Raw genomic sequence first — 26,308 nt, 5'->3', positions numbered from 1 at the left:
AGCAATACTCTTCATACATAATCATTATATAAAAATACCTGAAAATGTTTGAAGGACAGCTATATAAAGATGCTTATACATTTTCCGGAGCTGCCTGTTTAATGGATGTTCTTCTGAGATGCATAGTACTGAGATTGCGTAGGACATTGGCCATAGGGTACGCTGCAGTTTTCATTTATATTGCGTCATTGTTCGCCCTCGATGTGCATATACACATGCAAAACGATAGTAGGCAGAGTCCAAGGGCATGTTACAGTATCGAGGCAAAAGCCAAAGTAGCAGCAGATTGTGTACCTTTTTGGAATAGCATCAGCAGTGATGGAGGTAAACATGCTTTTGTTGCAATCTGAGTTGTTAAATTTAGCGCCTCAACTTGGTGCATAATTGTTTTTACTGTCGCAAGCAGACATACGTGCGAAGAAAGAAATGCGATGCAGATCTTTTTGCCCTGAGGGAGGGGTTCTAGAAGACCAATCACAGCACTTGCGATTTGTTTCGCATTGACGCGTTGTTAAATTTTTCGGGGAGGTGCGCCGTAGGCTACTGCGTAGGGTTCGCCTCTCTGCGCAGGCAGTACAATTTACGCATAAGTATTAGTGCTGGGCGGTAATTCGATAATGATAATTTTACTAATATAAAATTTCCCGATAAAACGATAACGACCGTTCGATAAATGCTCGATAATGTTTACGCACTGTGCATAATGTTGCGCAAGCACTTGCGCGGAAACATTTTCCTTTTGTGTAATGTTGGGCGTGCAAACAGGGTTCGTCAAAGCCCGGAACACAGCAGACAAAATAGGTACAGTATAGTATACTGTACTTTCTTCCAGTGTCTGCCTTGCTTGTGCACACGTCCACACAGCTTTAAAAGTATATTTACAGGACATTAACAAATTCAGGAAACTGAGGAAAACAGCAGATACACCACTGCAGGGAATATACTGTATGAGTGTGTGCTCCCACAGCAACATGACGCTCTTGACATTAATTTATCAGCGTGTATATGTATAACACACGCATGATCACTGAACTAAGTTTTCTTTCTTAAACAACTGGATGTTACTCAGTATATTGAAACCGAGTGGAAACCTTCCGATCTCTTTGATGAAGCCAATACGGAAGTGATTTAAACTGCCCACTAGAGGCTGGCTCCAAAAGGGAGTCAATTCCCATAGACCTCCATGTTAAAATGCCCAACTTTACAGTAGAAAATAATATGTTTACAGCCTGGTACAAAAATTGTTTTTGGTCTTTATAGCTAATTTTGCCCTTCATGACAACTGTGAGGGGGGTGGATTTTTTTGTTACTCATCCGTTTAATTTATATTAAGCCTTAAAGTTCGGCATAATTAAGGGCGTTGCCACTTGAGTGAAGGTTGAACAGCCACTGCTGTCACTACTGTCGTGCTAGGTGGGCGTGGTTTCAGCAACCGGTCACCTCAGCTTCACCCACGTCCCACCTTTTTACCCATTTTCTGATATTCGCAAGTTATGCGCGGTGACGCGCTGCCAAGATGGCGATGATTGAAACTTAAAGCAGTCTGTCTTGGTTTTAAAGTGACAGTAGCCTGCTGCTTTCTGTGTCAGAAATGTATTGATTTTATAACAAATATATTTACATTTAAATGGGCCATGGCATGAAAATCTCATTTTTTCCATGTTTAAGTGCTATGATTGGGTCCTCAGTGCTACTATCAACCTAGAAAATGTGAAAAAGATCAACCCAGTAACTTAGTTTTGGTAAACCATTCTTTACAAGCACATGAAAAAATAGGTAGTTGAAATTTGGCTCTCCTTATGATGTCATAAGGAGCTCTTATTATAATAATACCTCCCCTTAATCTGCACTATCCAACCACAGCACTATTAATTAGTGCAGAGAAAAGCATAATTGAGTTTTAATTGCAACAAACCACCATCATTGTGATCAGTGTTTGAATTTCATCAGCTCATTTGCATTTTAAAGGACACACCCAAAATGGCACATTTTTGCTCACACCTACAAAGTGGCAAATTGAACATGCTATAATAAATTATTTATATGGTTTTTTGAGCTAAAACTTCACATATGTGCTCTGGGGACACCAAGGATTTATATGACATTTTAAAGTCTTGTGCCATGGCCCCTTTAATACAGATGCCTGAACATTAAAACAAGATTTTAGTATTTGTATGTGTCATATTCTAAATAAAAAGTAGTTTAAAACCATTATTAATCTGGTTTTATCAATTTTCATTAAGGAGCAAAAATCTACCTTTAAATTTGACAGGAATAAAGATTTGTTATTTATCATGATAATTATCAATATCGACTAATATGGAAAACATTTTCTTGATCATTTTTTTGCCATATCCCCCAGACTTAATAAGTATAGTCATCTTTACACAACAATGTTTTTCCTAAAACAAAAAAGTTTTTTTCTCTGGGTATGTATAGTTACATCCAGTACTTGTGCATGCCTGTAGACCAAACACGAAATACCTGTTCACATGACATGACCGTTTTCACAGATTCCCATTTTGGTTGTTTACATGGAAATATATGTGTGTCATTTTAAAAAAACTTGCACTTTAAAAGCAGTTTGCATTTTCAGGACTTCAACGACCCCTTACGGAAGTAAACTGACTTCAGATAACTATGGGGTGGTTTCCCGGACAGGGATTAGCTTAAACCAGGACTAGGCCCTAGTTTAATTAGGAAATATAACTAGTTTTAACAAACATGCCTTACTAAAAACATTACCTGTGTGCATTTTAAGGCAAAACAAAGGACACTGATGTATTTTAAGATATGTCAGTGCAAGTTGTTTTCAGTTTGGACAGCTCTTACATTTATTTTAGTCTAGGACTAGTCTAATCCCTGTCCGGGAAACCGCTCCATTAAGGCTGTGTTTGGTTGTGGTTAAAACCACGCAAACAATATCCAGCATATAATAACCAAGCATAATTACAACCTACAGTTGCAGTACACTTAAATAACACAATAAAACGACTGTGATTTATTCCTCTTTGTTCAGCGTTCGTTTCTCTGCTGTGCTTCTGGCAGTGCCATAAAGAGATCTCTTGTTCCCGATTCTTCTTCGTCTCCAAGGAGCTGAGCACAAATGTGAAATCTGTCTACACCAGAAAAGCGGAATAATTTGATCTTTGTCTGTACTCTGTAAACTGCTTAGTTTTATTCAATAGATATAAATAGAGCTCTTATCACTCCACTACTTGTCACAAGCCCTGAACAGCATCTGATCTGATAGCCCTAACCGCTAAATCCAGTGTGGTCTGGTGGAAATCGTCTCCAGGGAAAATTCTGAGTTTTTAAGTTTGTGTAGGATAGTACCGCCTGCGTATACAGCAGCACACTTGCATAATTTGTACAATTCCAGGTTGACGGTAAACCATAGTGACATGGCGTGTTATAATCTTATGCCATTAATCATCAGCGAAACTTCCAATCACCAACAGGTTTAACCTGATCCAGTATAATAGACTAACAGATAAATTATAACACCGTTTTACTCATCATGCTTCTCATCTTGGCAGATTTATGTGTGGCTGTAATAAGTGGGACAGTCCTCTGTTGTTCACTAATGGATAATCTGGTTTTGAGGGCCGACTTAGATTTAATTCTTCCTACAACACTTAAAACCATTTCAGCCTTTGGCATTCATAAACTGCACTGGTGAAAGACACAACGTTTATGTAATCAAAAAAAAAAAAAAAAAAGTCTGCTAATAATACATGACTGCACAGACAACTGAGCCAGGAATAAAATCGATGAACGCTCCCTTAAGCGTGTCTATAAATGCTCAACCAAACTCTGTTATGTGGCTGAAATAGAATCTAATGCTTCACTTTACAATGAAAATTAAGTTACTTGGGGAACTAACTGCTTTAATGCTTTGTGTTGACACACTTGCCTGTGTCATTTTTCTTTTTTTGTCTTACACAACCTGTTTCGTTTATCTCGCAGGTGGTGTAACTTTCTTCGTGGCCTTATATGATTATGAAGCCAGGACAGAAGATGACCTCTCCTTCAAGAAGGGAGATAGATTTCAAATCATCAACAACACGTGAGTACCATCACATTCACAGTTACCGACAAATTCACCAAAGCATCCATCCGGCACGTTAAGCACGTCTTCCTGCGGTAAAGAAGAAGATCCATCTGCAAGAAAATGTGCTGGTTTTATAATATTTTTTTAATCCACCATTGTATTTCAAGCTCATTGAGGGCCAAATCTGTCTGGGTTAATGCTTTTTCATAATGGACCATCTGTTCAGCCACCAGCCAGGTTTAGCTCTCAGTAAATGCACACGCTTCCGATTCTCCTGTAAGGCCGCAGGGAACGTTCGAGTCCAAGGACTGACATTTTAACCGTATAACTCAAATTCCTTTGCTTTCTTGCACTGTTACTTTGTTGATAACTCATAGATGTTGCCACTGAAGGACATGAACCTTGGTAACTTTGTCTGAAGGCAGTTGTGTTTTGCTTCACCCTACAGAGAGGGCGACTGGTGGGAGGCTCGTTCCATCAACACGGGGCAGAAGGGCTACATTCCCAGCAATTATGTGGCCCCTGCCGACTCCATCCAAGCGGAAGAGTAAGTGAATCTTGTCCTCCTGCGTTTATCCTATCATCTCATCCCTTCGTGTCATAATTAAGAAAGCGTGATGGCCGGTCAGATGTCCAGAGCTCTGGTGCTGACAAAAAGGAGACTGTCTTTGCCTACTCATACACATTTTTCTCTTCCCCTGTTCCTTCATTGTACTTTTTTACTTCCTGCTTCTTTAAACAAACATTTGCTTCGCACAGGTTTTAACAAGTCTTCTGGCACACTGAGCGTATGTATTTACAGGTTTCTTTTGTAATGGGTAATATCTTTATCACATCCATAAAAATTTTTTTAAATCAGCCTGTACTGTTTGTCTCTTGGAAGCTTGACTTATGACTTATGTGTCATATAAGAGGAAGTTTCATATGAGACCTTGTACTTTGGACCTTTGATGTTCAGTGCAAAAAAGCCATGCAAAAAAACAAAAGATTAATAACGAATATATTTATTTTATATTTGTCTTGACATTGCATAGTACATTCAGGCAGGCATTTAAACTTTTTGTGTCAGAGGATGTTCAGAATTCACACCTTGAACTTTTTTGTAAAAAAAAAATGTTTTTCCCAAACGCCCAATTTTTTTAAATTGCATGTCATGTGACCATTACACAACACTCTACTATACATTAGAAAACTGAGAAAAAATATCATGTTTTATGTAAGGGATAATGTATAGGCTGTCGGTTTTTATCGCAGAAATAAGCACTGACGATAGCTGTGTTTCTATTACCTTTCAAATTGAAGTAGCAAATTGAAAATGTGCCAATTGGAAAAACTGATATTTCGCATAAACTCCCATATATCGCAAAAAGTTTTTACGCTCTGGTCAGGTGGTTTATTGGGCAATTCAAAGAAGGAATACACTCACCCAAAGGATTATTAGGAACACCATACTAATACTGTGTTTTACCCCCTTTCGCCTTCAGAACTGCCTTAATTCTACGTGGCATTGATTCAACAAGGTGCTGAAAGCATTCTTTAGAAATGTTGGCCCATATTGATAGGATAGCATCTTGCAGTTGATGGAGATTTGTGGGTAGCACATCCAGGGCACGAAGCTCCCATTCCAGCACATCCCAAAAATGCTCTATTGGGTTGAGATCTGGTGACTTTGGGGGCCATTTTAGTACAGTGAACTCATTGTCATGTTCAAGAAACCAATTTGAAATGATTCGAGCTTTGTGACATGGTGCATTATCCTGCTGGAAGTAGCCATTAGAGGATGAGTACATGGTGGCCATAAAGGATGGACATGGTCAGAAACAATGCTCAGGTAGGCCGTGGCATTTAAACAATGCCCAATTGGCACTAAGGGGCATAAAGTGTGCCAAGAAAACATCCCCCACCCCATTACACCACCACCAGCAGCCTGCACAGTGGTAACAAGGCATGATGGATCCATGTTCTCATTCTGTTTACGCCAAATTCTGAATCCACCATCTGAATGTCTCAACAGAAATCGAGACTCATCAGACTCATCATTTTCACCCACGGGACTGCCGCATACTGGATGTTTTTCCCTTTTCACACCATTCTTTGTAAACCCTATAAATGGTTGTGCGTGAAAATCCCAGTAACTGAGCAGATTGTGAAATAGTCAGACCGGCCTGTCTGGCACCAACAACCATGCCACGCTCAAAATTGCTTAAATCACCTTTCTTTCCCATTCTGACATTCAGTTTGGAGTTCAGGAGATTGTCTTGACCAGGACCACACCCCTAAATGCATTGAAGCAACTGCCACGTGATTGGTTGATTAGATAACTGCATTAATGAGAAATTGAACAGGTACTCCTAATAATCCTTTAGGTGAGTGTAATCGCAATGGAAACCAATGGAGTTTTTTCCGAATTTACAGGTCACTTGACATGCGTAAAAGTCACATGATCATTCTTTAAATATGGCGCGGTATATTTGATTGTAGGACAAGACAGAGGAGGTGTGGCCAACTTCATGCGGCTAACCCTAAAAACCAACCAGTGTATGGCATTAAAATACAGCAAGAGCGATTTGGAGTCGACCGCTCTGGATGCTTTTGCGTCGCTACCGCTGTATTTTGATGTCATTCGCACGCAGTGTTGGGTGTAACTAGTTACTAAGTAATTAGTTACTGTAATTTAATTACTTTTTCATTGAAAAAGTAAAGTAAGGGATTACTCTTATTTTTCTTGTAATCTTATTACAGTTACTTCTGATGTAACTAAATACTTTGTAGGTATTGTAGAACAATTATGTATAATATAATATGATAGTGGATTTAACATGGTTTTAGTTTACAATTCTCACTATTAACTGATTGATTATTAGCATTAATATTAATGAGATGTTGGCTGTTTATTAATACTTAATAGCACATATTAATGCCTGATCTGCAAAACCTTATTTTACATCCTTAACCCTCCCCATTTCTACCAATACTTAAAATTAACAACTTCTTTAGTATTATTAATAAGCAGTAGTTGGAGTATATTGAGGCAAAAGTAGTTAATAGTTAGTTAATAGAGAGAATTGGACCATTAAATGGGACAAGAATAATTGATGTACTTTTATATATTATTTATTTGGGCCATTTCAAGCCTATCCTTGTATCATGTACTGAATAGGATTTAGAAAGTAATTAGTAATAAGTAGGGCTGTCAAAATAAACGCGTTAATAACGCGTTAACGCAAATTAATTTTAACGGCACTAATTTTATTAACGCGCGATTAACCCAACACGCAATTTCTGTTTGACCCACAGCTGGATGAATTGAGACGCAGCAAGTAACCCGCGCTGTATAGATGAGTCGGAGCTTTTCATAAAAATAAGACCATTACGCTCTCGCCTAGCGAATCCAATGCTCTAAATGGTCATTAAACATCTAAAATGATCTTTATCTGCACGTTTTCTGTGAGGTGTCCCGTCCCAAATCCATATAAAGCAAAGATGCGTCTTCTTTCACTTTTTAGTTTCGCTTTTAAAGCATTCAGAAATTATAGAAAATAGACTGCAGGACTTTCTTGATGTTATAATAATTATTAAGAGAGATAAAGTTCGGGATCTGGTTGATGTTAAAAAAGTTATTAAGAGTGACAAGGCTCAAAAGCGATGTCTGACGCAGACGTCGGAAGCGCATGCACACAAACACGCGAGTGCGCGACCCTGATTTAAATAGACATCTAACACAAAATTACATTTTTAATATCTGTTTTGACAAGAATTCACGCAGGTATGACCTATAATCTGTTATATCTGAAGTGATTGTTTGGATTAACTGTTGAGGAAAAGTATCTGTTGTGTAACATTAGGCTATATTAAACCCTTGCATTAGCCTACAGTATCTTAAAGCAGTCTGTCTCAATGTCAAAATTAAACAATAAAAGAAAAACCTATATGTAACATATAGTGATATTGTTTTTGCTCTGCGTAAACAGGTGTAGTTCTGTCATACTTTGTCAGATTCCAACAATTGTTCCAATTGTTTTGAAGTTTTTTAATAGAGAATGTTAAAATATAAATTACACATTTTTGAAAATGTGCTCATCCCAGCTCAATTTGCCAGCACAGGTCACAAATGATGCAGCAGCAAACAGAAATGGAGAAAGAACAAGGTCTTCTAAAGGGAAAATCATATATAAAACTATGGCTGATGGTTCTGTTGAAAATGTAAACAGGCTGTTGTAGACATACATTTGCATATAGCATATATATTGACCAAATCCATGCCGATTAGAGTATTAAAAACTTGAAAAATTTTACATTTAGGTAAATTTAGAACAGATAAAAATGTGCGATTAATTTGCGATTAATCGCGAGTTAACTCATGAAATCATGCGATTAATCGCGATTAAATATTTTAATCTATTGACAGCCCTAGTAATAAGTAATTAAATACTTTTTGGAGAGAGTAATTTGTAAAGTAATCTAATTACATGATTGAAGATGTAATTAGTAACTAGTAATTAATTACTTTTTTTGAGTAACTTACCCAACACTGTTCGCACGTCGGTCTGTGCGGCACCGTATGAGGCCGAACACACCGGCCCCATGGTTTTTGAAATTACTTATCGCAGGAGAACAAAAGTATGTTTTAGTCGCATAACATTGGTTAATAGAAATTGCATCATTTGGCCTGTACATTATCCCACCTATTATACGGCTTTTTACCTCATAAGTAAGGTAAGGGAACATTAATATTGATTTGAAATATTTTGTTTGCTAATTTTTAACGAATGCAGACCTTCCGCGAGGAAAACCTGTTTACTTTCAGTTTTAAGATAAGAACAAACATTCAAATGTCACAAACACACTATTTGGTTTTATCATTTGTAAATATAATGTCATATATGTTATTAAAAGACATATTTACATTTAATTTTGTGTAATATTACACTTTACCTGTCAAAAATGATTTGCATACGTTTCAGGTGGTTGTTATCTTGGAATAACATGCCTTGGAATGTCATGACTGGCCAATCAGAATCAAGCATTTTTTAGTGCTGTGTAATTATTAAAAGTTTTAAAAACCCTGTTCTATAACATTTAATATTTTGCTTTATTTTCATTTGTCACGCTTCAAGCTTACACATGCATATTTTTATATTTTAAAGAAAGATCATCCATTTTTTTCAAACATATGCGAATGTCACAGCATAGCGTTTTTTAACAAAAAACATTTGGCACACAGATGGTACTTTGGAAAAATGGGTCGTAAAGATGCTGAGCGACTGCTTTTGGTTCCCGGAAACCAGCGAGGGACTTTCTTGGTCAGAGAAAGTGAGACCACTAAAGGTAAGCGAAGTGCTGTTTGTCTTAAACATGCACATCCTAGTCTGGTCTATGGCTTTTTCTCAAGAACAAACCACAGCAAATATATCTTGAATTCTCATGTAAATCCATTACTTGCTCATCTCCCGGCAGGAGCGTATTCTCTCTCGATACGAGACTGGGATGAGATGAAAGGAGACAACGTGAAACACTACAAAATCCGAAAGCTTGACAACGGAGGTTATTACATCACCACCAGAGCACAGTTTGAGACTCTGCAGAAACTGGTGAAGCATTACACAGGTGGGCGTACTGAAACTGGATGAAGTTTTTGAGTCTAGCAGAAGTTTTATCAAGACAGACAATAAAATGCATTTGATTATATAGGAAACTAAATTTAATGGAAAGTAAGGGTTGTGGTTACTGTAGCACTGACTAGCATGAAACTTATCTGGAGTTTAACATCTCTGAATACTACACATGTGAAGGTGGCAGGGTGATGATTTGAAGCTTAGACTGCTCTCCGTGACCAGCGCCAACAGGTGCTTGACATCTGCTGTATGAAACTCCTCCCCGTTCACCCAGATTACCAGTTCATCTTGGCTTAGACATTCCAATAGAATGTCTCGGCATGGTTTTAACATCGACACTCGACACCCGTCCATCCTACTACAGCGTTATTACTGGGACGTCAGTGCCCACAAAGCCAAACCCTCATTCTTCTAATTGTGGTCTTCGTCAAACTATGCTAAATTTTTACTCTCAGCCGTGTTCACCAAACACATGTGTAAAGTAAAGTGGAAGATGTTATAGCAGCAACGAACAATTAATCCTCATGGTTTTAAAATTAAGTGTTTACCATAAAAATGTGGTATTCGGTTGTCTGCATACTTTAGCTCATGTAGTGCAATTTCATCCTAATTTTTTCCCCTTATTTAAGTGTGTAATTGTTTTCTGTACAGGTGTACCCTGTCCCCTAGGGCTTGTTTCTGAAAAGACTCATAGAGTAACATTAGACATTTGATGTTGTTTGATGTATGGCTTCATTTTGTAATCTGAAGAGGCCATTGGTCTTTGTCTTGGTGTCTCGGTGTAACCCCCTTCTTGAAGGTTACTCAATTTATTTAAAGACAGTGATTAAAGGGTTTTAGCATGTGACAAGTAAAGAATTAATGGCTCTTGCCTTCATGTGGGTTATTTTATAGTCATGCTTTTTAATGGCTCCTTAAGTTTTATTTAATTTAAAATGCTGGTAAACCGTGAATCACGTTAACGTTGCTCTTAAAGGGACCATGTAAAATGTCCGCCAAAAAAAATCAATTCATACTCCACACTCCAAACAGATGGGGGCAGTATACCTCCAGAAAGTGAGTTAGTCTATTTTAATTTAGCAGCTGCTAATTTAGCAGCATATATCAAGTTTGATTTACATAAGCAACTAAGCAAGTTATCATTAGTCACAAAAAAAACATTCGGTCTCATTAAAATTGCAATGTTTTCCGCTACGTTTTGTGCGTCCATTTGGTGTTCATTATCATCGAAGACATTTCAAGCTTCTTAGCTAATGTTACATTTTAGCATCAGCTTGGTAGATAACGGGTGAAAACCGGATCGGATCCGTGGGTAGAGCTAACTATTAAACGCTAACAGCTAAGGATGCGCGATAATTTGCATGCGATAGTCATTGCGCTTCTCGTCAGTGAAGCCGGTTTCTTGATTAAAAGTGAATCGCCATCAGCTGCTTTCAGATGGAGCCACATTTACTGCACAAAGCCGTAGTTCATGTACAAGCTGAGCATAGGTTATCACAATGCCTATTATAAGTGAACTTCTAGCGAAATACTAACAGCATCTTACTTACCAATCGAAAAGAAATGTTGTCATTTCGGAGTCGAACCTCATTTCTTTCATGTCCATTAGTTGTCTCCAGCGATGAAAAGCAGTGCCAGTATTTACTCTGGTTCGGTTCCTTTATTTATCAGATTTTATTTTTGATTCCAAGCGTGTCGTTCCCTGCAGCGAATGGTTGTAGTAGTGGTAAATGTCTCTTGCTTCAGCCATTCTTCCGCTCTCTTCCCTGAACTGAAATGCGTCCGAAAACCCTATTGCAAGGCAGGAAGGCATCAAGGCATGTCCGAATCCATTGCTGTCCGAATTGCATTTCTCTGAGCTGCCTTCATGCCTCTTAAGTCAACAAGTCAGCTGCCTTAGTTTTCGGACGCAGCTGTAGTAGCGGCTGTACTTCCCACACTTGCGACTTATTTGTGTATTGCAGTTTGGCTGGCGGTTATGTACGTGGCCCGCATACCGCCTCCCATGGTCGAAACTGGTATTACGACACCTGTCGGGCTGTAGCTAGTAATTTAGCATGCTAATTCAGATTGATATTTCTGCAGCACTATACCTTGTCATTTTTTTAATGACATCTTTGCCCTTATTTCTTCTCATTCTTTTAAACCGTGTAGCTCATTTTTTAAAATCTCTTACCTCAATTATTACAAATGGCACCTTTAAATTAACGGTTCATATTCCCTAGTCTTTCTTTTACACATGACATCAGTCTGTTTGACATCACTTTTCGCCTTTATTTTTTGTGTGTACAGAGCATGCAGACGGGCTGTGTTACCGTCTGACAGCAGTGTGCCCTACAGTGAAGCCCCAAACGCAGGGTCTAGCTAAAGATGCATGGGAAATCCCACGAGAGTCACTACGCCTGGAGCTCAAACTGGGTCAGGGCTGCTTCGGAGAAGTCTGGATGGGTAAGACACACTTGCATGCAATACACACAATGCCTTGCAAAATTGGGCAATAAGGCCACATATCAGGTATATGGGTGTCCAGACTTACTGAACGCACACACTAACCTTATTATGGGAACATGCCTCTAATTTTCTCATAGCAGCGTAGTTTGATGAAGTGTTGATGTACTTTGGAGTTTGAGTTAGTAAATGGTTAAGTTTTGTGTTTTCATTTAATATGGTTTATTAAGATTAGGGTGGCTAGGTTTAATCCTCCTTATTTTGTAAAGCCACCTACAATCACAGCAAGGGAAATGTCTTCACGGTGACATCCCTCACTGCAAGCTCCAGCCTGCCACATCAAATGAAAAAATCTCAGGAATTTTACACATTGTGTTTTTAGATGTGCTCCAACATGTATACTAGTTTACACATAACTCTTTCATCATAAACGGCCAATCTTGCCATTTTTGGCATTTAACCTATTTTTTGTTTCAATGTGTTTATAGGTACATTTTTTTAAACTCTTTCCCCGCCAGCATTATTTAATTTAAGTTGCCAGCCAGCGACAGCTTTTTTCACAAAAGTTTAATGCCTTTCAGAAAATGTTATTTTTTTAGATATATAAACATACTATATATCAAATGAAAGAACAAACCCTCTGCATTCAAAAAAAAAAAACGTTTCATGATTCTACTTTTATTAGTTCCAACTTTGAGCAAAAAGCTGAAATAATTAAATTTTTGTGAAGGATTTTTGATAGAGATCAGATGCAGAGGTATCCTCAAACATACACAGACATACATACAGCTGTTTGCCCTAGGGCGATTACCCCGGGGTTTTATAAGTTGTTGAAGAGCGCCACCTGGTGGATAATAGTGGTATTACAGATTGCCGGAAATACTCGTCATTGGCAAGGAAGCGTTTTCTTTTATTTTGACAATGGTGGGGAAAGAGTTAAAAGTACTGTTAAATCTAATGTTTAAAGGATTAGTCCATTTTCTTAAAAAAATCCAGATAATTTACTCACCACCATGTCATCCAAAATGTTGATGCCTTTCTTTGTTCAGTCGAGAAGAAATTGTTTTCTGAGAAAAACATTCCATTTTAATGGAGTTTAATGGACCCCAACAGTTAACAGTTTTAATGCAGTTTAAAATTGCAGTTTCAAAGGAATCTAAACAATCTCAAACAAGCCATAAGGGTTTTATCTAGCAAACGATTGTCATTTTTGGCAATACAAATAAAAATATGCCATTTTTAAACCACAACTTTTCTTCCTCCGGCTGTGTGATGAGCCAGTGCGACCTCACGTTATTGAATAATGACGTCGAAAGGTCACATGTTACTTATATATGCACATTTGCGGACCATTGTGAACAATAAACTGACACAAAGATATGAATTAGTATCATTCCACATACAACAATGTCCGAACGGTCCTCTTTCTCCACACTTGTAAACACTGGGGCGTGAGGTCACAGGACAGGAGGAAGACGAAAAATTGTGGTTTAAAAGTGCTTTTTTTTCTGGACAAAAATGACAATCGTTTTGCTAGATAAGACCCTTATGCCTCATTTGAGATCGTTTAGAGTCCTTTTAAACTGCATTAAAACTGTTAAGTGTTGGTGTCCATTAAAATGAGAAAAATCCTGGAATGTTTTCCTAAAAAAAAACATAATTTCTTCTTGTTTATGTCCTGCTGCTTGGATTATTATCTGGGGGGGGGGCTATTTATACCTGGTATTAAGATGTGTTGGTCGATCGGATCACAAGTGGACAAGAGAGACACATTCATGTTTACACCTGATATTTTAATTTGTCTCCTTTCTCCACTTTTGACCCCTTCTGTCTTGATTATTGAGGGGGTGGTCTATGGGTAAGCTTTCTTTTAAACGCAAGCGGGAAAAATTACGTGTTTACATTGATGCACACTAGTATAAGTACTGAACTAATGCACACATTGTTGTTAGTAAACATACTGCATGTTTTGTACATGTATATGTAAGAGCTTTCTCTAATATTTCAGCTCAATGAAATAAGCTCACATAGTTTTCACACGCTCTCACAGTTAGCAAAAATAAAAAAGAGAGAGAGCAGCCATTCAGTTTTATCAATAAAAGCCTAAAGATAGTGCTGTACACTTTGAGTTTGCGCTAGAAGTCAGCTCTGTTGTAAAAACATTGTGCTCTGTACATCACATTAGATCAAGAGGCGGAGAGTAGGCAGTCTTTGTGTCTGTTTAAACACATCCGACCACATGCACGTTTGAAACTACCTCTGAATGTGGACAAGCTCAAAACATTTCACACCACGTTTACACCTGTGTTTAACGTTGTCCACTTGTGATCCAATCGACCAAAACGCATCTTAACACCAGGTGTAAACAGCCTTTGGATTACACATGTTGTTTTCGCACTAATAATCTTTTTTCTTTGCTTTTCTTTGTTTCTAGGTACTTGGAATGGCACAACTAAAGTAGCTATTAAGACTCTGAAGCCAGGCACCATGTCTCCTGAAGCCTTCCTGCAGGAGGCACAGATCATGAAGAAACTTCGACACGACAAGCTTGTGCCCCTCTATGCTGTTGTGTCCGAAGAGCCAATTTACATTGTTACCGAGTTCATGGGCAAAGGTAAGTTGCACTTGAAGTTGTCTTGTTTTTCAACATGTTGATTTATAAGCTCCATATTGAATTGTGTATTGTCAAAATTCATGTGACATAGGTTGCAGATTGTGTGGGACTGGTTTCCACAATCCAAGACACATTCTCCAACAAGTGCTTTTCTAATTGTGTTCCAAATTTTGTATTATATACTATTTTTTACACTATGTCCTCTACTATTTAATGTATTAATCTAAGAAGGGTCTCATCTTCTCAAAACACGTAACAGGTTTTTGTTTAACTGAAGTTTAGTGGTACATTCACACAGGGGGGAAGCGTTAACGCTTCTTATTTACTTTTAATGGGTGATGATGTCATGCGTTGCCACACTGAATTGTGGTGGTGTTGCTTGTGGCAGAAGTTGAACATTTTCAACTTTTCAAGCGCCAACGTGTGCGTCAGCCAATCAGATCGTCTTATGCAAATAACCTAGTGCGAGCCAGCCAATTACACTTAAGCAAGACCGGAGCATGTGTTGCGACCACTGTGATAGGCTGTTGGCCACACTTCAGACAAGCCTTTTGTCAAGCGTTAACGCTTTCGCTTCTTTTCAAGAAGATGCCAAATGACATAGTTGTATAATGCTAGTCAATTAAAATAAATTTGTACAACTTTGTACTTGTCATGTCAGCGTTAATTGTTTTGGTCCAACACAACCATTGCGTGCCTAAAGTGTCCAGCATCTACACATCATTTTTCTGGTTAAATGAGTGCATCATCCAAGTATCCAAAGTATCGGTCCGAATGCATTGATGTCACTTGTTTTTCTATGAGTTAAGTCAGTTAGCTGCTGTTCATCAGCTTTTATCTTTAAGTAACATGATTTTATTTTTTATGAATGCTCCATTGGGCTAGTTTTAATTGGCCATTGAGAGGGTTTGTTGGCAACCCTGCAATTTCATTATGACATGCAGACCAAACAAAATTGGAAGACAAAGAGCTCCTTTACATTCCTCCTGAACCGACAAAAACGAAGATGGTATCAGAAACAGCTGTGAAGAAAAACCATCTAGATCAGGGGTCGGCAACAGGCGGCCCGCGGGCCAAAAGTGGCCCGCCAGCAATATTTTCTGGCCCGCCGGATTAATTTGAAGTCCGTTTTTTAATTTTTTTTTAATCAGACTTTTTTATTTTACAATAACAGTTTACAAAAATGGCCCCGTGTATCATTCCTTCATTCGTTTTTTCAAATCAAAACCAAAAAGAAAATAAAGAAAAACGACTTGTTTTTCTATTATTTATTTCCTGAACTAAAATCAAACGACTCGTTTTCTGAATGTGCGCTCAGATCAAAAATAAAAAAATGAATGAAACCGGTTCGGACAAATTTTAATTGAACACCTTAGCAGACATATACCAATGAAATAAATTTAAACAGATCAGGTACTAACAGATTACATTTTAATAAGGGTTTTAATAAGGGTTTGAATAGCAACCATGCTTTCCTGTAAGTCTCATTCGCTTACAGTCCGACTTTTGAACTTTTTTCATTATTATTTATTCGCGTATATTATTATTATTATTATTATTTATTGCTACACTGACAAATAGCAAGAATGTCCTGAAAAAAATGCGTATAATAGCTATCTTAACGGGCCGCTTTTTCTCGTTCTCTTTCTCTACCAGCACATCCGCGATCATAACTGTCATTAGAGTTTGAGCATACTTCTAAAACACAATCGATCAAATAATTGCAGAGGTATGACTTCATGAATCATTTGCAAATTTACCTCGTAAATCATGTCAATTCATCACGCGTGAAGACGTTAAACTCCGTGACATTGCAAATTACTGAAAAGTAATTGCTGGCTTTTAGAAACCACTACAAAATATGATAAAAATAAACTCTTTTACTGCAATAATATTTTAACTAATACACTTTTAAAGTAGATTTGAAAGGAATACTGTTGTTTTCTGCTACTTGAACTTGGGGCTCGAGCCCGACCTAAGGTTCGACCTGCCTTCGAAAACAGCAAGTCAAGTTCGTTTACCGTTAATTATTAAAACTAAATGGGCAGGTAAATTCGTTTAAAAAATTAAAGTAATCCGCCAAAATATGGTTTTACATGTCTATTAAAATAAAGCCATTATTAATTTTCCTAATGCATAGTTCTTTGATCTTTACCTCCGTTTAAAACGTTATAAATTTGGCAAAGGAGGATGTTCAGCAATTGGAACAGCAACTCCGCAACCAACTATGGTTTCGGTTTATGATGGTTAGAAATTTGAGTGAGAGGCTTTGTCCTATTTAATTTATTATTTATATTTCATTATAAATACAATGAATACAATGTTAAAATAATATTTTTATTGGCACGAACACAATTTTTGTATAACATTTAAAATTATCTGTCTCTTTTCGTTAGAGACATTTGTATGTGAGATTCTGGAAACGTGACGTTAAGTTTTGCGGACCCGTCAGGTCGGGAAATAAAGCGGGTGAACACAAAGTGTATGAATGTATGAATAGAACCTTGTCGGAGCTGGACAAAAAACAGTCCAGCGGAGACCTCCTTAAACCTTAGGTGTGTATGTGTGTGTCCCGGATAAATATTAATAAAAAAAGGAATAGTTCAAAAGTCGGACTGTAAGAGTATTTCATGAGAGCATAAATGCCTGTAATATTACCACTATAGTACTTGATCTGTTTAAAATGATTTCATTGATATATTATGCCTATAAAGGAGTTAAATAAAAAAAATGTCTAATCCAGTAATTAATTTTTTTATCTGAGCACACAATCAGAAAACCCGTGGTGGTTAATTTTTTAATTTGAAAAACAAAAACGATCGAACGAATGATACACAGACCCATTACCATGTTTTTAGCAATTTTTAATGCCGTCTTTCGTCTTTTAAATAGGAAATAAAGACAATGTTTCTTGACAAAAGATCAGATAGCCTATACTAGGCTAATTCAAAATAAGACGTAAGTGTGCCAACAACAGTTGGCCCGCCATCTACTGGCTAAAAAAATATTGGCCCGCGGCCAAAGTTACTTGCCGACCCCTGATCTAGATCAAGAAAAAGCTAAATGTAGAGTTCATGTGTTTTGGAGAAGTCTTGGCTTTTTGATGTGAACACTTAAACTAATGAAAATTTTAATATGAATGCTTACATTTTTTATACTATAAAATAACGTAGAATAGTGCATGTTTATAAAAAAAGAATGGACCTAAATGTGACATTGGAATATTAGCATATATCAAGGTTATATTTTCACCGAATGTTCTTTACATTATGTAGAAATGGTAAATGACTTAAGCTGGGTTTTCCCATATTTGTATCAGTCTAAGTAGGAAGCTTATTCTCTATACCTCTGTCTTTCAGGGAGTTTACTGGACTTCTTGAAGGAAGGCGAGGGCAGGCATCTCAAGCTGCCCCAGCTGGTAGACATGGCCGCTCAGGTGAGGGACTCCTCTTTAAACCCAACCTGGTCTTTCCCATCTACTGCACACATAGTCACACACAGCTGCTCATTCTGTAGCAGAAGCCTGTCACAGAGAACCTGGACGAGCAGCATGTCCCCGAGCGACAGGGTTTTACTTTCAACCTCCATCTGGCTGTCATATTTATTTAATATCCGATTTGACATTCAGCCATCCGCGTGTGTCTCTCAGTCACTATGATCTTCATTTAATGCCTGGAGCACTTAACCGCCACTCCTGTGGGGCCACTTCACTTTAATGTGTCTACTCAATTCTGCTCTGTTCGCTTAAAAAGCTCGCTCACGCCTTTGCCTCCTCCAGCGCTCTCTCTCTCTCTCTCTCTCTCTCTCTCTCTCTCTCTCTCTCTCTCTCTCTATCTCTCTCTCTCTCTCTCTCTCTCTCTCATCAGTCTGCCACACTTCTTCACTGATGCGTTGATCTTCCTCTCAGATTCTGTTCATTTTTTTTATAGTTTATTTTATTAGTTTTTTCAGTATGTGTAGTATTCATTTAAGTGAATATTTTCATTTTCCTTTAACTGATGTTGTAATATTACAATTCTTTAAATGGAGCTTATACAGGTGAGGTTAATGTCACAGGTTGTCCTTATTTCAAGTACAGGGTTCCGATGGGTCCTTGAATCCTTAAAAGTTTGTGAATCTGGGGGGAAATTAAAGGCCCTGTGAAGTTTTTGAAAATATGCATGCATAGATACGGGTCATTTAAAGTGCTTGAATCTTTTTTATGCAAGAAGTTTTCTGGAAAAAAACCATATTATTCCCTGTGTAGTGTAGGATAATATCATAAAAATCTAGACTTTTTAAACACACGTGCTAAACTGTTCACTTTAAATGCTTATATCTTCTGTATGCGAATGTTGATTCATACAAAAATGCTTTTTTGCATAGTTGTGTTTGACAAATGAAAACGTCTCGGGTTACGTATGTAACTGTTGTTCCCTGAGAAGGGAACGAGAGGCGCTGCATCTCCCTTGCCATACTTCCTGCGTCCCTGTAATGTCGTCTTTGGCAATATTTCAGATAGCAATATACTTCCTGGCTTCCGTGTCACCCTGTCTTTGTTGTCAAGCCTCACCATTGGTTGAATTTCATATACACATTTAGAAGCACTTACCCTTGGAGGCGTCTCTAAAGTGTCACCGCAGTGACACAGCGCGAGTTCCCTCGAAAGGGAACTGTAACAATGTATCTTTAACATTGTGTTACATTTACATTTGGTCCTTGAATTTGAGGGTATTGGACCTGGAAAGTCCTTGAAAGGTCCTTGAATTTTAAGTTAACTAATGTGTGGGAACCCTGCAAGTATAATATGGTTTTCAAGGGCATGTTTTACATCATGTTTGCCTGCTTTGATTTTGCGTGCTTCCAACTCGGATTTTCACATTTTTGAGTTAAACTGTGCTTGTTTAATCCCACTTTTTTACTCAAACACGTACTGCTGTTCGCTTTTCCCATGCTTCATTTCCTTTCGTCTGAGCTGTATTTGAACATCGTGCCCGTTTGCTTTTATGTAGGACGGTTGGGGTTGTTGGATGCCAACTGTAATTTCCTCTCATCTTGTCTAGATTGCAGATGGCATGGCTTTCATTGAGAGGATGAACTACATCCACAGAGATCTGAGAGCTGCTAACATCCTGGTGGGTGACAATCTGGTCTGCAAGATCGCCGACTTTGGACTGGCCAGACTGATCGAGGACAACGAATACACTGCTAGACAAGGTGCGTGGATGTTGAAGTTCAATGTTAACACTTATTTTCTCAGCTTATTATCATAAACATTATCCCTAAAGTTTGGTATTTTGCAATTGGAAACATTTTGTTAAACATTAGGATTAGCCATAAAAAAGTATTTGTTTAAATAAATAATGATGCTTTGTGAACAATGTAACTCATCTTAATGTTATTGGCAAGAAAGCCAGTGTGCTGAAAATTACATCATAATCGGCATCCAATCATGCAAAATTACCTCATTTGGTGTCTGAATCCATTATCTCCCAGAATACACAGTAAAATGAAGAACAAAGTTCTCTTTCGTTACATGGTACATAAAAGGTGGATAATGATTTGTCCCTGCACAAAAATCCAATATCGCATTGGGTTTTGGGCACTTAGAGATCTCGGCTTATTCATTGTACTTTTGAGAGAATTTGTAATGATCCTTAAAGCAACACTATGTAGTTTCCATGTAAAAATGACTTACAGCTCCCCCATGTGGTTGAAAAGCGCAACAGTGCCTGGTATCAGACACTCTTCTGCAGGCAGGGGGAGGGGCGGGGCTGAGGTTCCTACCCTCCACCGCCACTTTCAGAGTGTGCTTGTAGCAGCTAGGAGGCTGCTCGGGTTGCAGCAACAGTACAATTTGTCCAGTTAAAAGTTGTTCTATCACTGAAATTATTTTAGAGACATTATTTAAAGGTAAAAAAACTACATAGTGTTGCTTTAATGACTGATGTATGCTAGGACTCTCTGAGGATTCTGGGAGTGAACCCAAACCAAAAACATAAACTCTAGATTCAGAACTGCGATGCTTATGCAAAAAAAATGCCCCCATGTTTTTCTGTCCTCTCTATCTAGTTTCTATTAAATGAAAAAGCAAAACAACTTTGTTAAATTTGTTTCTTTGAATTAAGTAATGAAGTCATTGAGGATGGTTTAAAATGCTGACACATACTTTTATATTAGTAATAGCCGTTGAGTGCTCTGCAGTAATTCTAGAGACTATGTAACAGTGCCATTGTTCTTCTAGGAGCCAAGTTTCCCATTAAGTGGACTGCACCAGAGGCGGCTCTGTATGGCCGATTCACTATCAAATCTGATGTCTGGTCCTTCGGTATTCTGCTGACTGAGCTGGTGACTAAGGGCAGAGTGCCATATCCAGGTAGGAAAAATTATCTGCAAGACATTTAAGGGCCGCTCACATTATAACTGTAACTATAAAAAATATAGTTTTATATATAGCAGAGTTCACAACGATAAAGATACAATGAACAATATTGTTGGGATCACTCACGATTTTTGTTTCCCAACTGATGAACGACAAACCATTGACAGCCAATCAAATCTATTTGAACTTCAAGTACACACGCATTTTAATAACAGATGACATCGTGGAGAAGCTGAGGTCAATTACATAAAATGACCTCAGGTATTCAGCACTGAAACATTTGCTGTGAAATTTGCTACGTAATGCTTTTTCTACTTCATTAATTACGGCAAAAGGTAAGAGATTAGATTACACAAACTAGATTCACTGTTTAGAGTTATGCGAAATGCAGAGTGTTGAGGACATCTGCTGGTTACCCACTGTGTAAATGCTACATGAATAGCATAGTTATCGTCCAGTGGTGTGGGCGCTAATATATTTATAGTTATTGTTATAATGTGAACGGCTCTTTAGTCTCATACACAAGATACACAACTGTAGATTTCTCTCTTCTTAGTTTTTTCTTTGTTCTCTTTTGTATTAAGGTTGTGACGACACCAGAATTTCAGTAGTCAATATAATTCCAGTGAATTATATGATTCTATGAAATTATATGAAAATGGTCAAATAACTGCAACTTGAGGCAGAATTATGTAACTACTAAAAAAAACAAAAATCTTAAAAACATTTTTTTAAACAATTTGTTTTAAAAGCACGTATCAGGTTTATTTAAATGCACATACTGTATTTGATAATTTTATGCAATAAAAAATTACATTTGCACCATTTTTGAAAGTTAAGACTGAATGGACCTGAAAATGTCAAATGGTGTAACCGCCAATTGCGCCAAAGAATGAGAAATATCAAATATTTTATCCACCTTAATGGCATGCAAGCATATTCATCAAAAAAAAAAAAACTTTAAAATATCATTTTATTAGTTATTTCTAAATGTAAATTTGAATGTGTTTTTGTAATATATGTCCTGACATATGCTGAAAACAGCTCTGTTTTCTAAATAATCTTTGACAAATAATGTAAAATCATATTACACTAAACTAGGTGATTATATCTTATGCCACATTTTTTATGAATATATTTATATTTTCATTTAAAAAATACTAGTTACACCAATTGACACAGAACGGTTACACCACATTGACATTTTTGCAATTATCCCCCAAATATTCTTTCAAAATGAAATAAAACCAGAAATTTTAGACTTGGTCCTCAAAAAGGAGAATGTATGCAAGTTATTTTTATTAATTTTAATCCTTTTACATTTAATTTAACCATACGGACACAAAATAATTAACGTCGCATCATTGACCCACATTCAGTACATGTGACCCTGGACCACAAAACCAATCATAAGGGTAAATTTTTTGAGATCCAACTACTTAATAATCTGGAATCTGAGGGTGCAAAAAACGAAATATTGAGAAAATTACTTTTAAAGTTGGCCAAATGATGTTCATAGACACATATTACTAATGATACATTTTTTATATATTTATGGTAGGAAATATACAAAATATTTTCATGGGACATGATCTTTACTTAATAACCTAATGATTTTTGGCATAAATAATAAAAATTTTGCCTACATAATGTATTGTTGGCCATTGTTACGAATATACCAGTGCGACGTATGACTCATTTTGTGGTCCAGGGTCACGTATTTGAAGGGCATTTTAAAGTAATATTTAAACCAAAAATGAAAATTGTCAAATTTAAAAGTGACTGTCATGTGTTTTGTGTTAACCTTAGTCTTTGCCTCAACATCTGTTTCATAAAAACTAAATTTGAAGTCATCGTTTGACATGATTTCCAGGCAGGGTTCGTTCTTCTAGGATTTCCGCTCTTTAACGGTCCACCTGTAAACAAAGCCAAACTGTGTTTGGTTGCTTTATGTGTCAGTCAGACCTTCTGTACTCCGTTTCATAGTCTGGCTGTGCAAACCTATATTTACCTGAACCTGAAAGCTAATCGTGGTCTTTAGTTTCACACAAACATTACAGGCAGGTGTGTTTAATATTAAACTCTTCAGGTAGATACTGTAGATCTCCAAAAGCTCCTCTGGCTTGAAAGTCAGGTCCAGTCTGAGAGAAGCTGATTCTAGCATGCCCCCTACTGGAGCAGAGGTGCCATCTGTCGAAAGATGCCATCTGGTGGGTATGAACGCCCGACTGGACACCAGTTCTTCATTTATCACCATCTGTCCTCCTGGCATTAGTGTTGCTTACCTAAACCCTTTTACTGAGATGGCACAATTAAGCCATTCATCAATGGTTTAGTTATTGATCATGTCTTTCATGAAGAACCCTGGATCAGGCTGAAGTGAATTTATACAATAACTTCCTTTAACAGATGCTTTTATGCTGCTTAATATCTAGAGGCTGTTTGACAGTGTTTGCACAATGATGGAGAATAGATAGGACAGGATGTACAGTTTATAATCTGCAATGTATGATATAGTTTTGCTAAGATATTACAGGAAGCTTTTTAACCTTCCACCTTTTATAAGATTTAATGATTTATGTTTAGCAAGCGTGAGCCTTATCGTTGTGAGCCCTTATGTAAGCAGGTTTTTGGGATATAACTTATTAATTAGCTAAACTTTAAAAAACATCACTCAGTGTTTTCGCCTGCACTAAGAGACTCCATTAGGAATTACTTGAGGAAGAGACCACAGCACCTGACACCTGATTTTGGTCTCAAAACTATTTCATGTGCTCTGTGGCTTCCAAGCCGAGCATCCGCTTTGATTAAACGCTTTGGTAGATCCTCTGCTGATTACACAAACTAATGTAAACTCTTCTGTGTCAACAGGCATGGTGAACAGAGAGGTGTTGGAGCAGGTGGAAAGGGGCTACAGGATGCCCTGTCCTCAGGGCTGCCCGGAGTCGCTGCACGAACTGATGCGGCTCTGCTGGAAGAAGGAGCCGGACGAGCGGCCCACATTCGAGTACATCCAGTCCTTCCTGGAGGACTACTTCACCGCCACTGAGCCACAGTACCAGCCCGGAGACAACCTGTAGGAGCGCTACAGGACCCAGAGACTTGCCACCGAGACGGTTTTCGAACTCTTCGTGGCACCTCCTCCCTTCAGCTCCCCTGCACACTCGCCTTTCAAAAAAAATCATTTGTTTCTTTTTCCACCCCCTCGTTCAAATAATTAAACCGAATTAGAGCATAAAAGTGAGGGGATGTGCATGATTTCTTTTTATTTAGTTTTTTATGTACCCGAGTATATGTGTGTGTGGTGGAGTTGATGAAGGAGAGGCGGTGTATGAGAGGTTTTGGAGTGGGACCACATCATGCCCCCAGAACTCTGTAAGGACGTAATAGCCTGTAACTGCAGAGAGAGGGCGCTGTGAGCTCGGTGCGGATGGCTCGCCATTGCACAACGTTAGCTTTTTGTTTTTTAATTTTTTTCTCCCATTTACTTGTATTCTTTTTCACATGAACACTAAATCCTCTTGTAAAATCAAATTCTTAATGTTTCCTTTCCCTTTGCTGTTCGTTTTTAAGTAGTTCGAGTAGTTTAATTAAAGTGACCAATAACTGTGGTTGAATCTGTTGGCGCTAATGCAGAAACTTAGTGCCATTGCCGGGACAGAACTGAGGAAGTCAGAACGAAAGAAAGAGAGAGAGAGAGAGAGACATAGAAAGAGAGAGAGCATGGGGACATTAGCTTTTCTAAATGTATGAGTGCTTGACTTGTGTGAAAACATTTGATTTTATGATCAATTACAAGGCAGAATTTTTCCTTTATTGCAAATCATGAATCTAATTTCATTCATTTTCAATCAATCTGAAAACTTGAAATCATATCTTGGGAGATGATTAATATTTTAAGGGTTTCTATCACGGTTTACAAACTATTATGATGACATTGCCGTTTTAGCCAGCTGCTAATTTTCTGGTAAAAGTCAAACTTTGTGCAAACACGTTATTTTTCTTAAATTAAGTTATTTAGCAGAGACCATTAAGAAACACTAAACCTCTTCAGTTCAGCCATCACTTCTTATGCCACTTGATGGCAGAGTTTATTTTTTTACATGCATTCGCATCTAAACTGCCATGTTTGTTGCCCACCTCAAGGTACAAATTTGTATGCGCAAATAAATATAGTTGTAATTTCTTTATAAACGTGCTATTTAGAGATTATCATCCTGACATCCGAATGTGAATTTGCTTACACGATTGAATGCGGATCCATTAGTGTCTTTTTTAGCAATCTGATGTGTCACCAACTTTTATTTTTGTCATGATCACTGTGAAATATTCAGGTACTGCAGATTTAGACCATTTACCAACCAAAGTTTAAATATATGCCTTTCCAACCTGAAAGCAAAAAGCTTTACAGTAAATAGCGTCACCAACACTGCAAATTACTGTTTGATGGTCTCTTTGATCTGTTTACTTACAGTTATAATGGTACATGTTTAATACAGTGAGCTAAACGCCATCATACAGCAGTACAGTATTACACTATTAAATGGGTCTATGTATGTGTTTTTCTCAAATGCAATCTGTAATAGGTTTATTTTATCCATAACAACAAATGCTTGGAGGGCTAATTTGTTGTGTATGTTTTCATTTATAGAGAGGCCTTGCTTTTCCGTGTTTGTTAGCTCTTCTTTGCAGAGACTTTATTGAAGACTTCATCCACACTACGTCACCGCCGTCTGTTTTAAAAGGGCTACAGACAAGTCTGTGCAGAACTCATTTGTTGATTTTGTTGTCTTGAAAATAAAAGATTATGTAACTTTGATGTAAGGTGAGGGTCTCTGATGCAGCGTTTTAACTGAATGATGAGGACATTTGTTGTAAAACAGTGGTTACGATTACTAATCTGAAGAATTTGTACAGTAAAAAATAAAATTTTACTTAATGCTTTTAACTGTGGATTATTACTAAAGTTTTGTATGCTGTGTCACGCACCAAACAGGTCTAAGCATGACCCAATAAAGACATTTGGGGAATATATTGATCCCTGTAACACTTGAGGTGCTGGGAATGGGAAACCAGAATCAGATTGAACAATTATTTAGGGTAATTTAAATATTTTCCATTGCAAATATTTTTGTGTTACAGGAATGGTTTACACAAATATGAAAATTCTCTCATATTTAACTTGCTTTAAACCAGTCAAAGGTGTATATTATTTC

General features: G+C 37.5%; 1 protein-coding gene across 1 annotated transcript; it reads left to right on the top strand.

The window, feature by feature from the left end:
• Positions 1-3,969: 3,969 nt before the first annotated feature.
• Positions 3,970-26,040, top strand: LOC141349053 (tyrosine-protein kinase yes; the record flags this gene model as incomplete). Its single annotated transcript, XM_073865941.1, is given in 10 exon segments — positions 3,970-4,069; positions 4,503-4,601; positions 9,279-9,382; positions 9,512-9,661; positions 11,962-12,117; positions 14,552-14,731; positions 18,091-18,167; positions 19,774-19,927; positions 20,955-21,086; positions 23,964-26,040. Coding segments are annotated over 10 exon segments (1,361 nt in total), but the record flags the coding sequence as incomplete, so codon positions are not given.
• Between the last annotated feature and the right edge of the window lie 268 nt (positions 26,041-26,308).

Source organism: Misgurnus anguillicaudatus, unplaced genomic scaffold (genome assembly GCF_027580225.2).
Source record: "Misgurnus anguillicaudatus unplaced genomic scaffold, ASM2758022v2 HiC_scaffold_34, whole genome shotgun sequence".
Lineage (NCBI taxonomy): Eukaryota > Metazoa > Chordata > Actinopteri > Cypriniformes > Cobitidae > Misgurnus > Misgurnus anguillicaudatus.
Note: the sequence above shows the minus strand (reverse complement) of the source record. Positions and strands in the feature narration are given on the sequence as shown.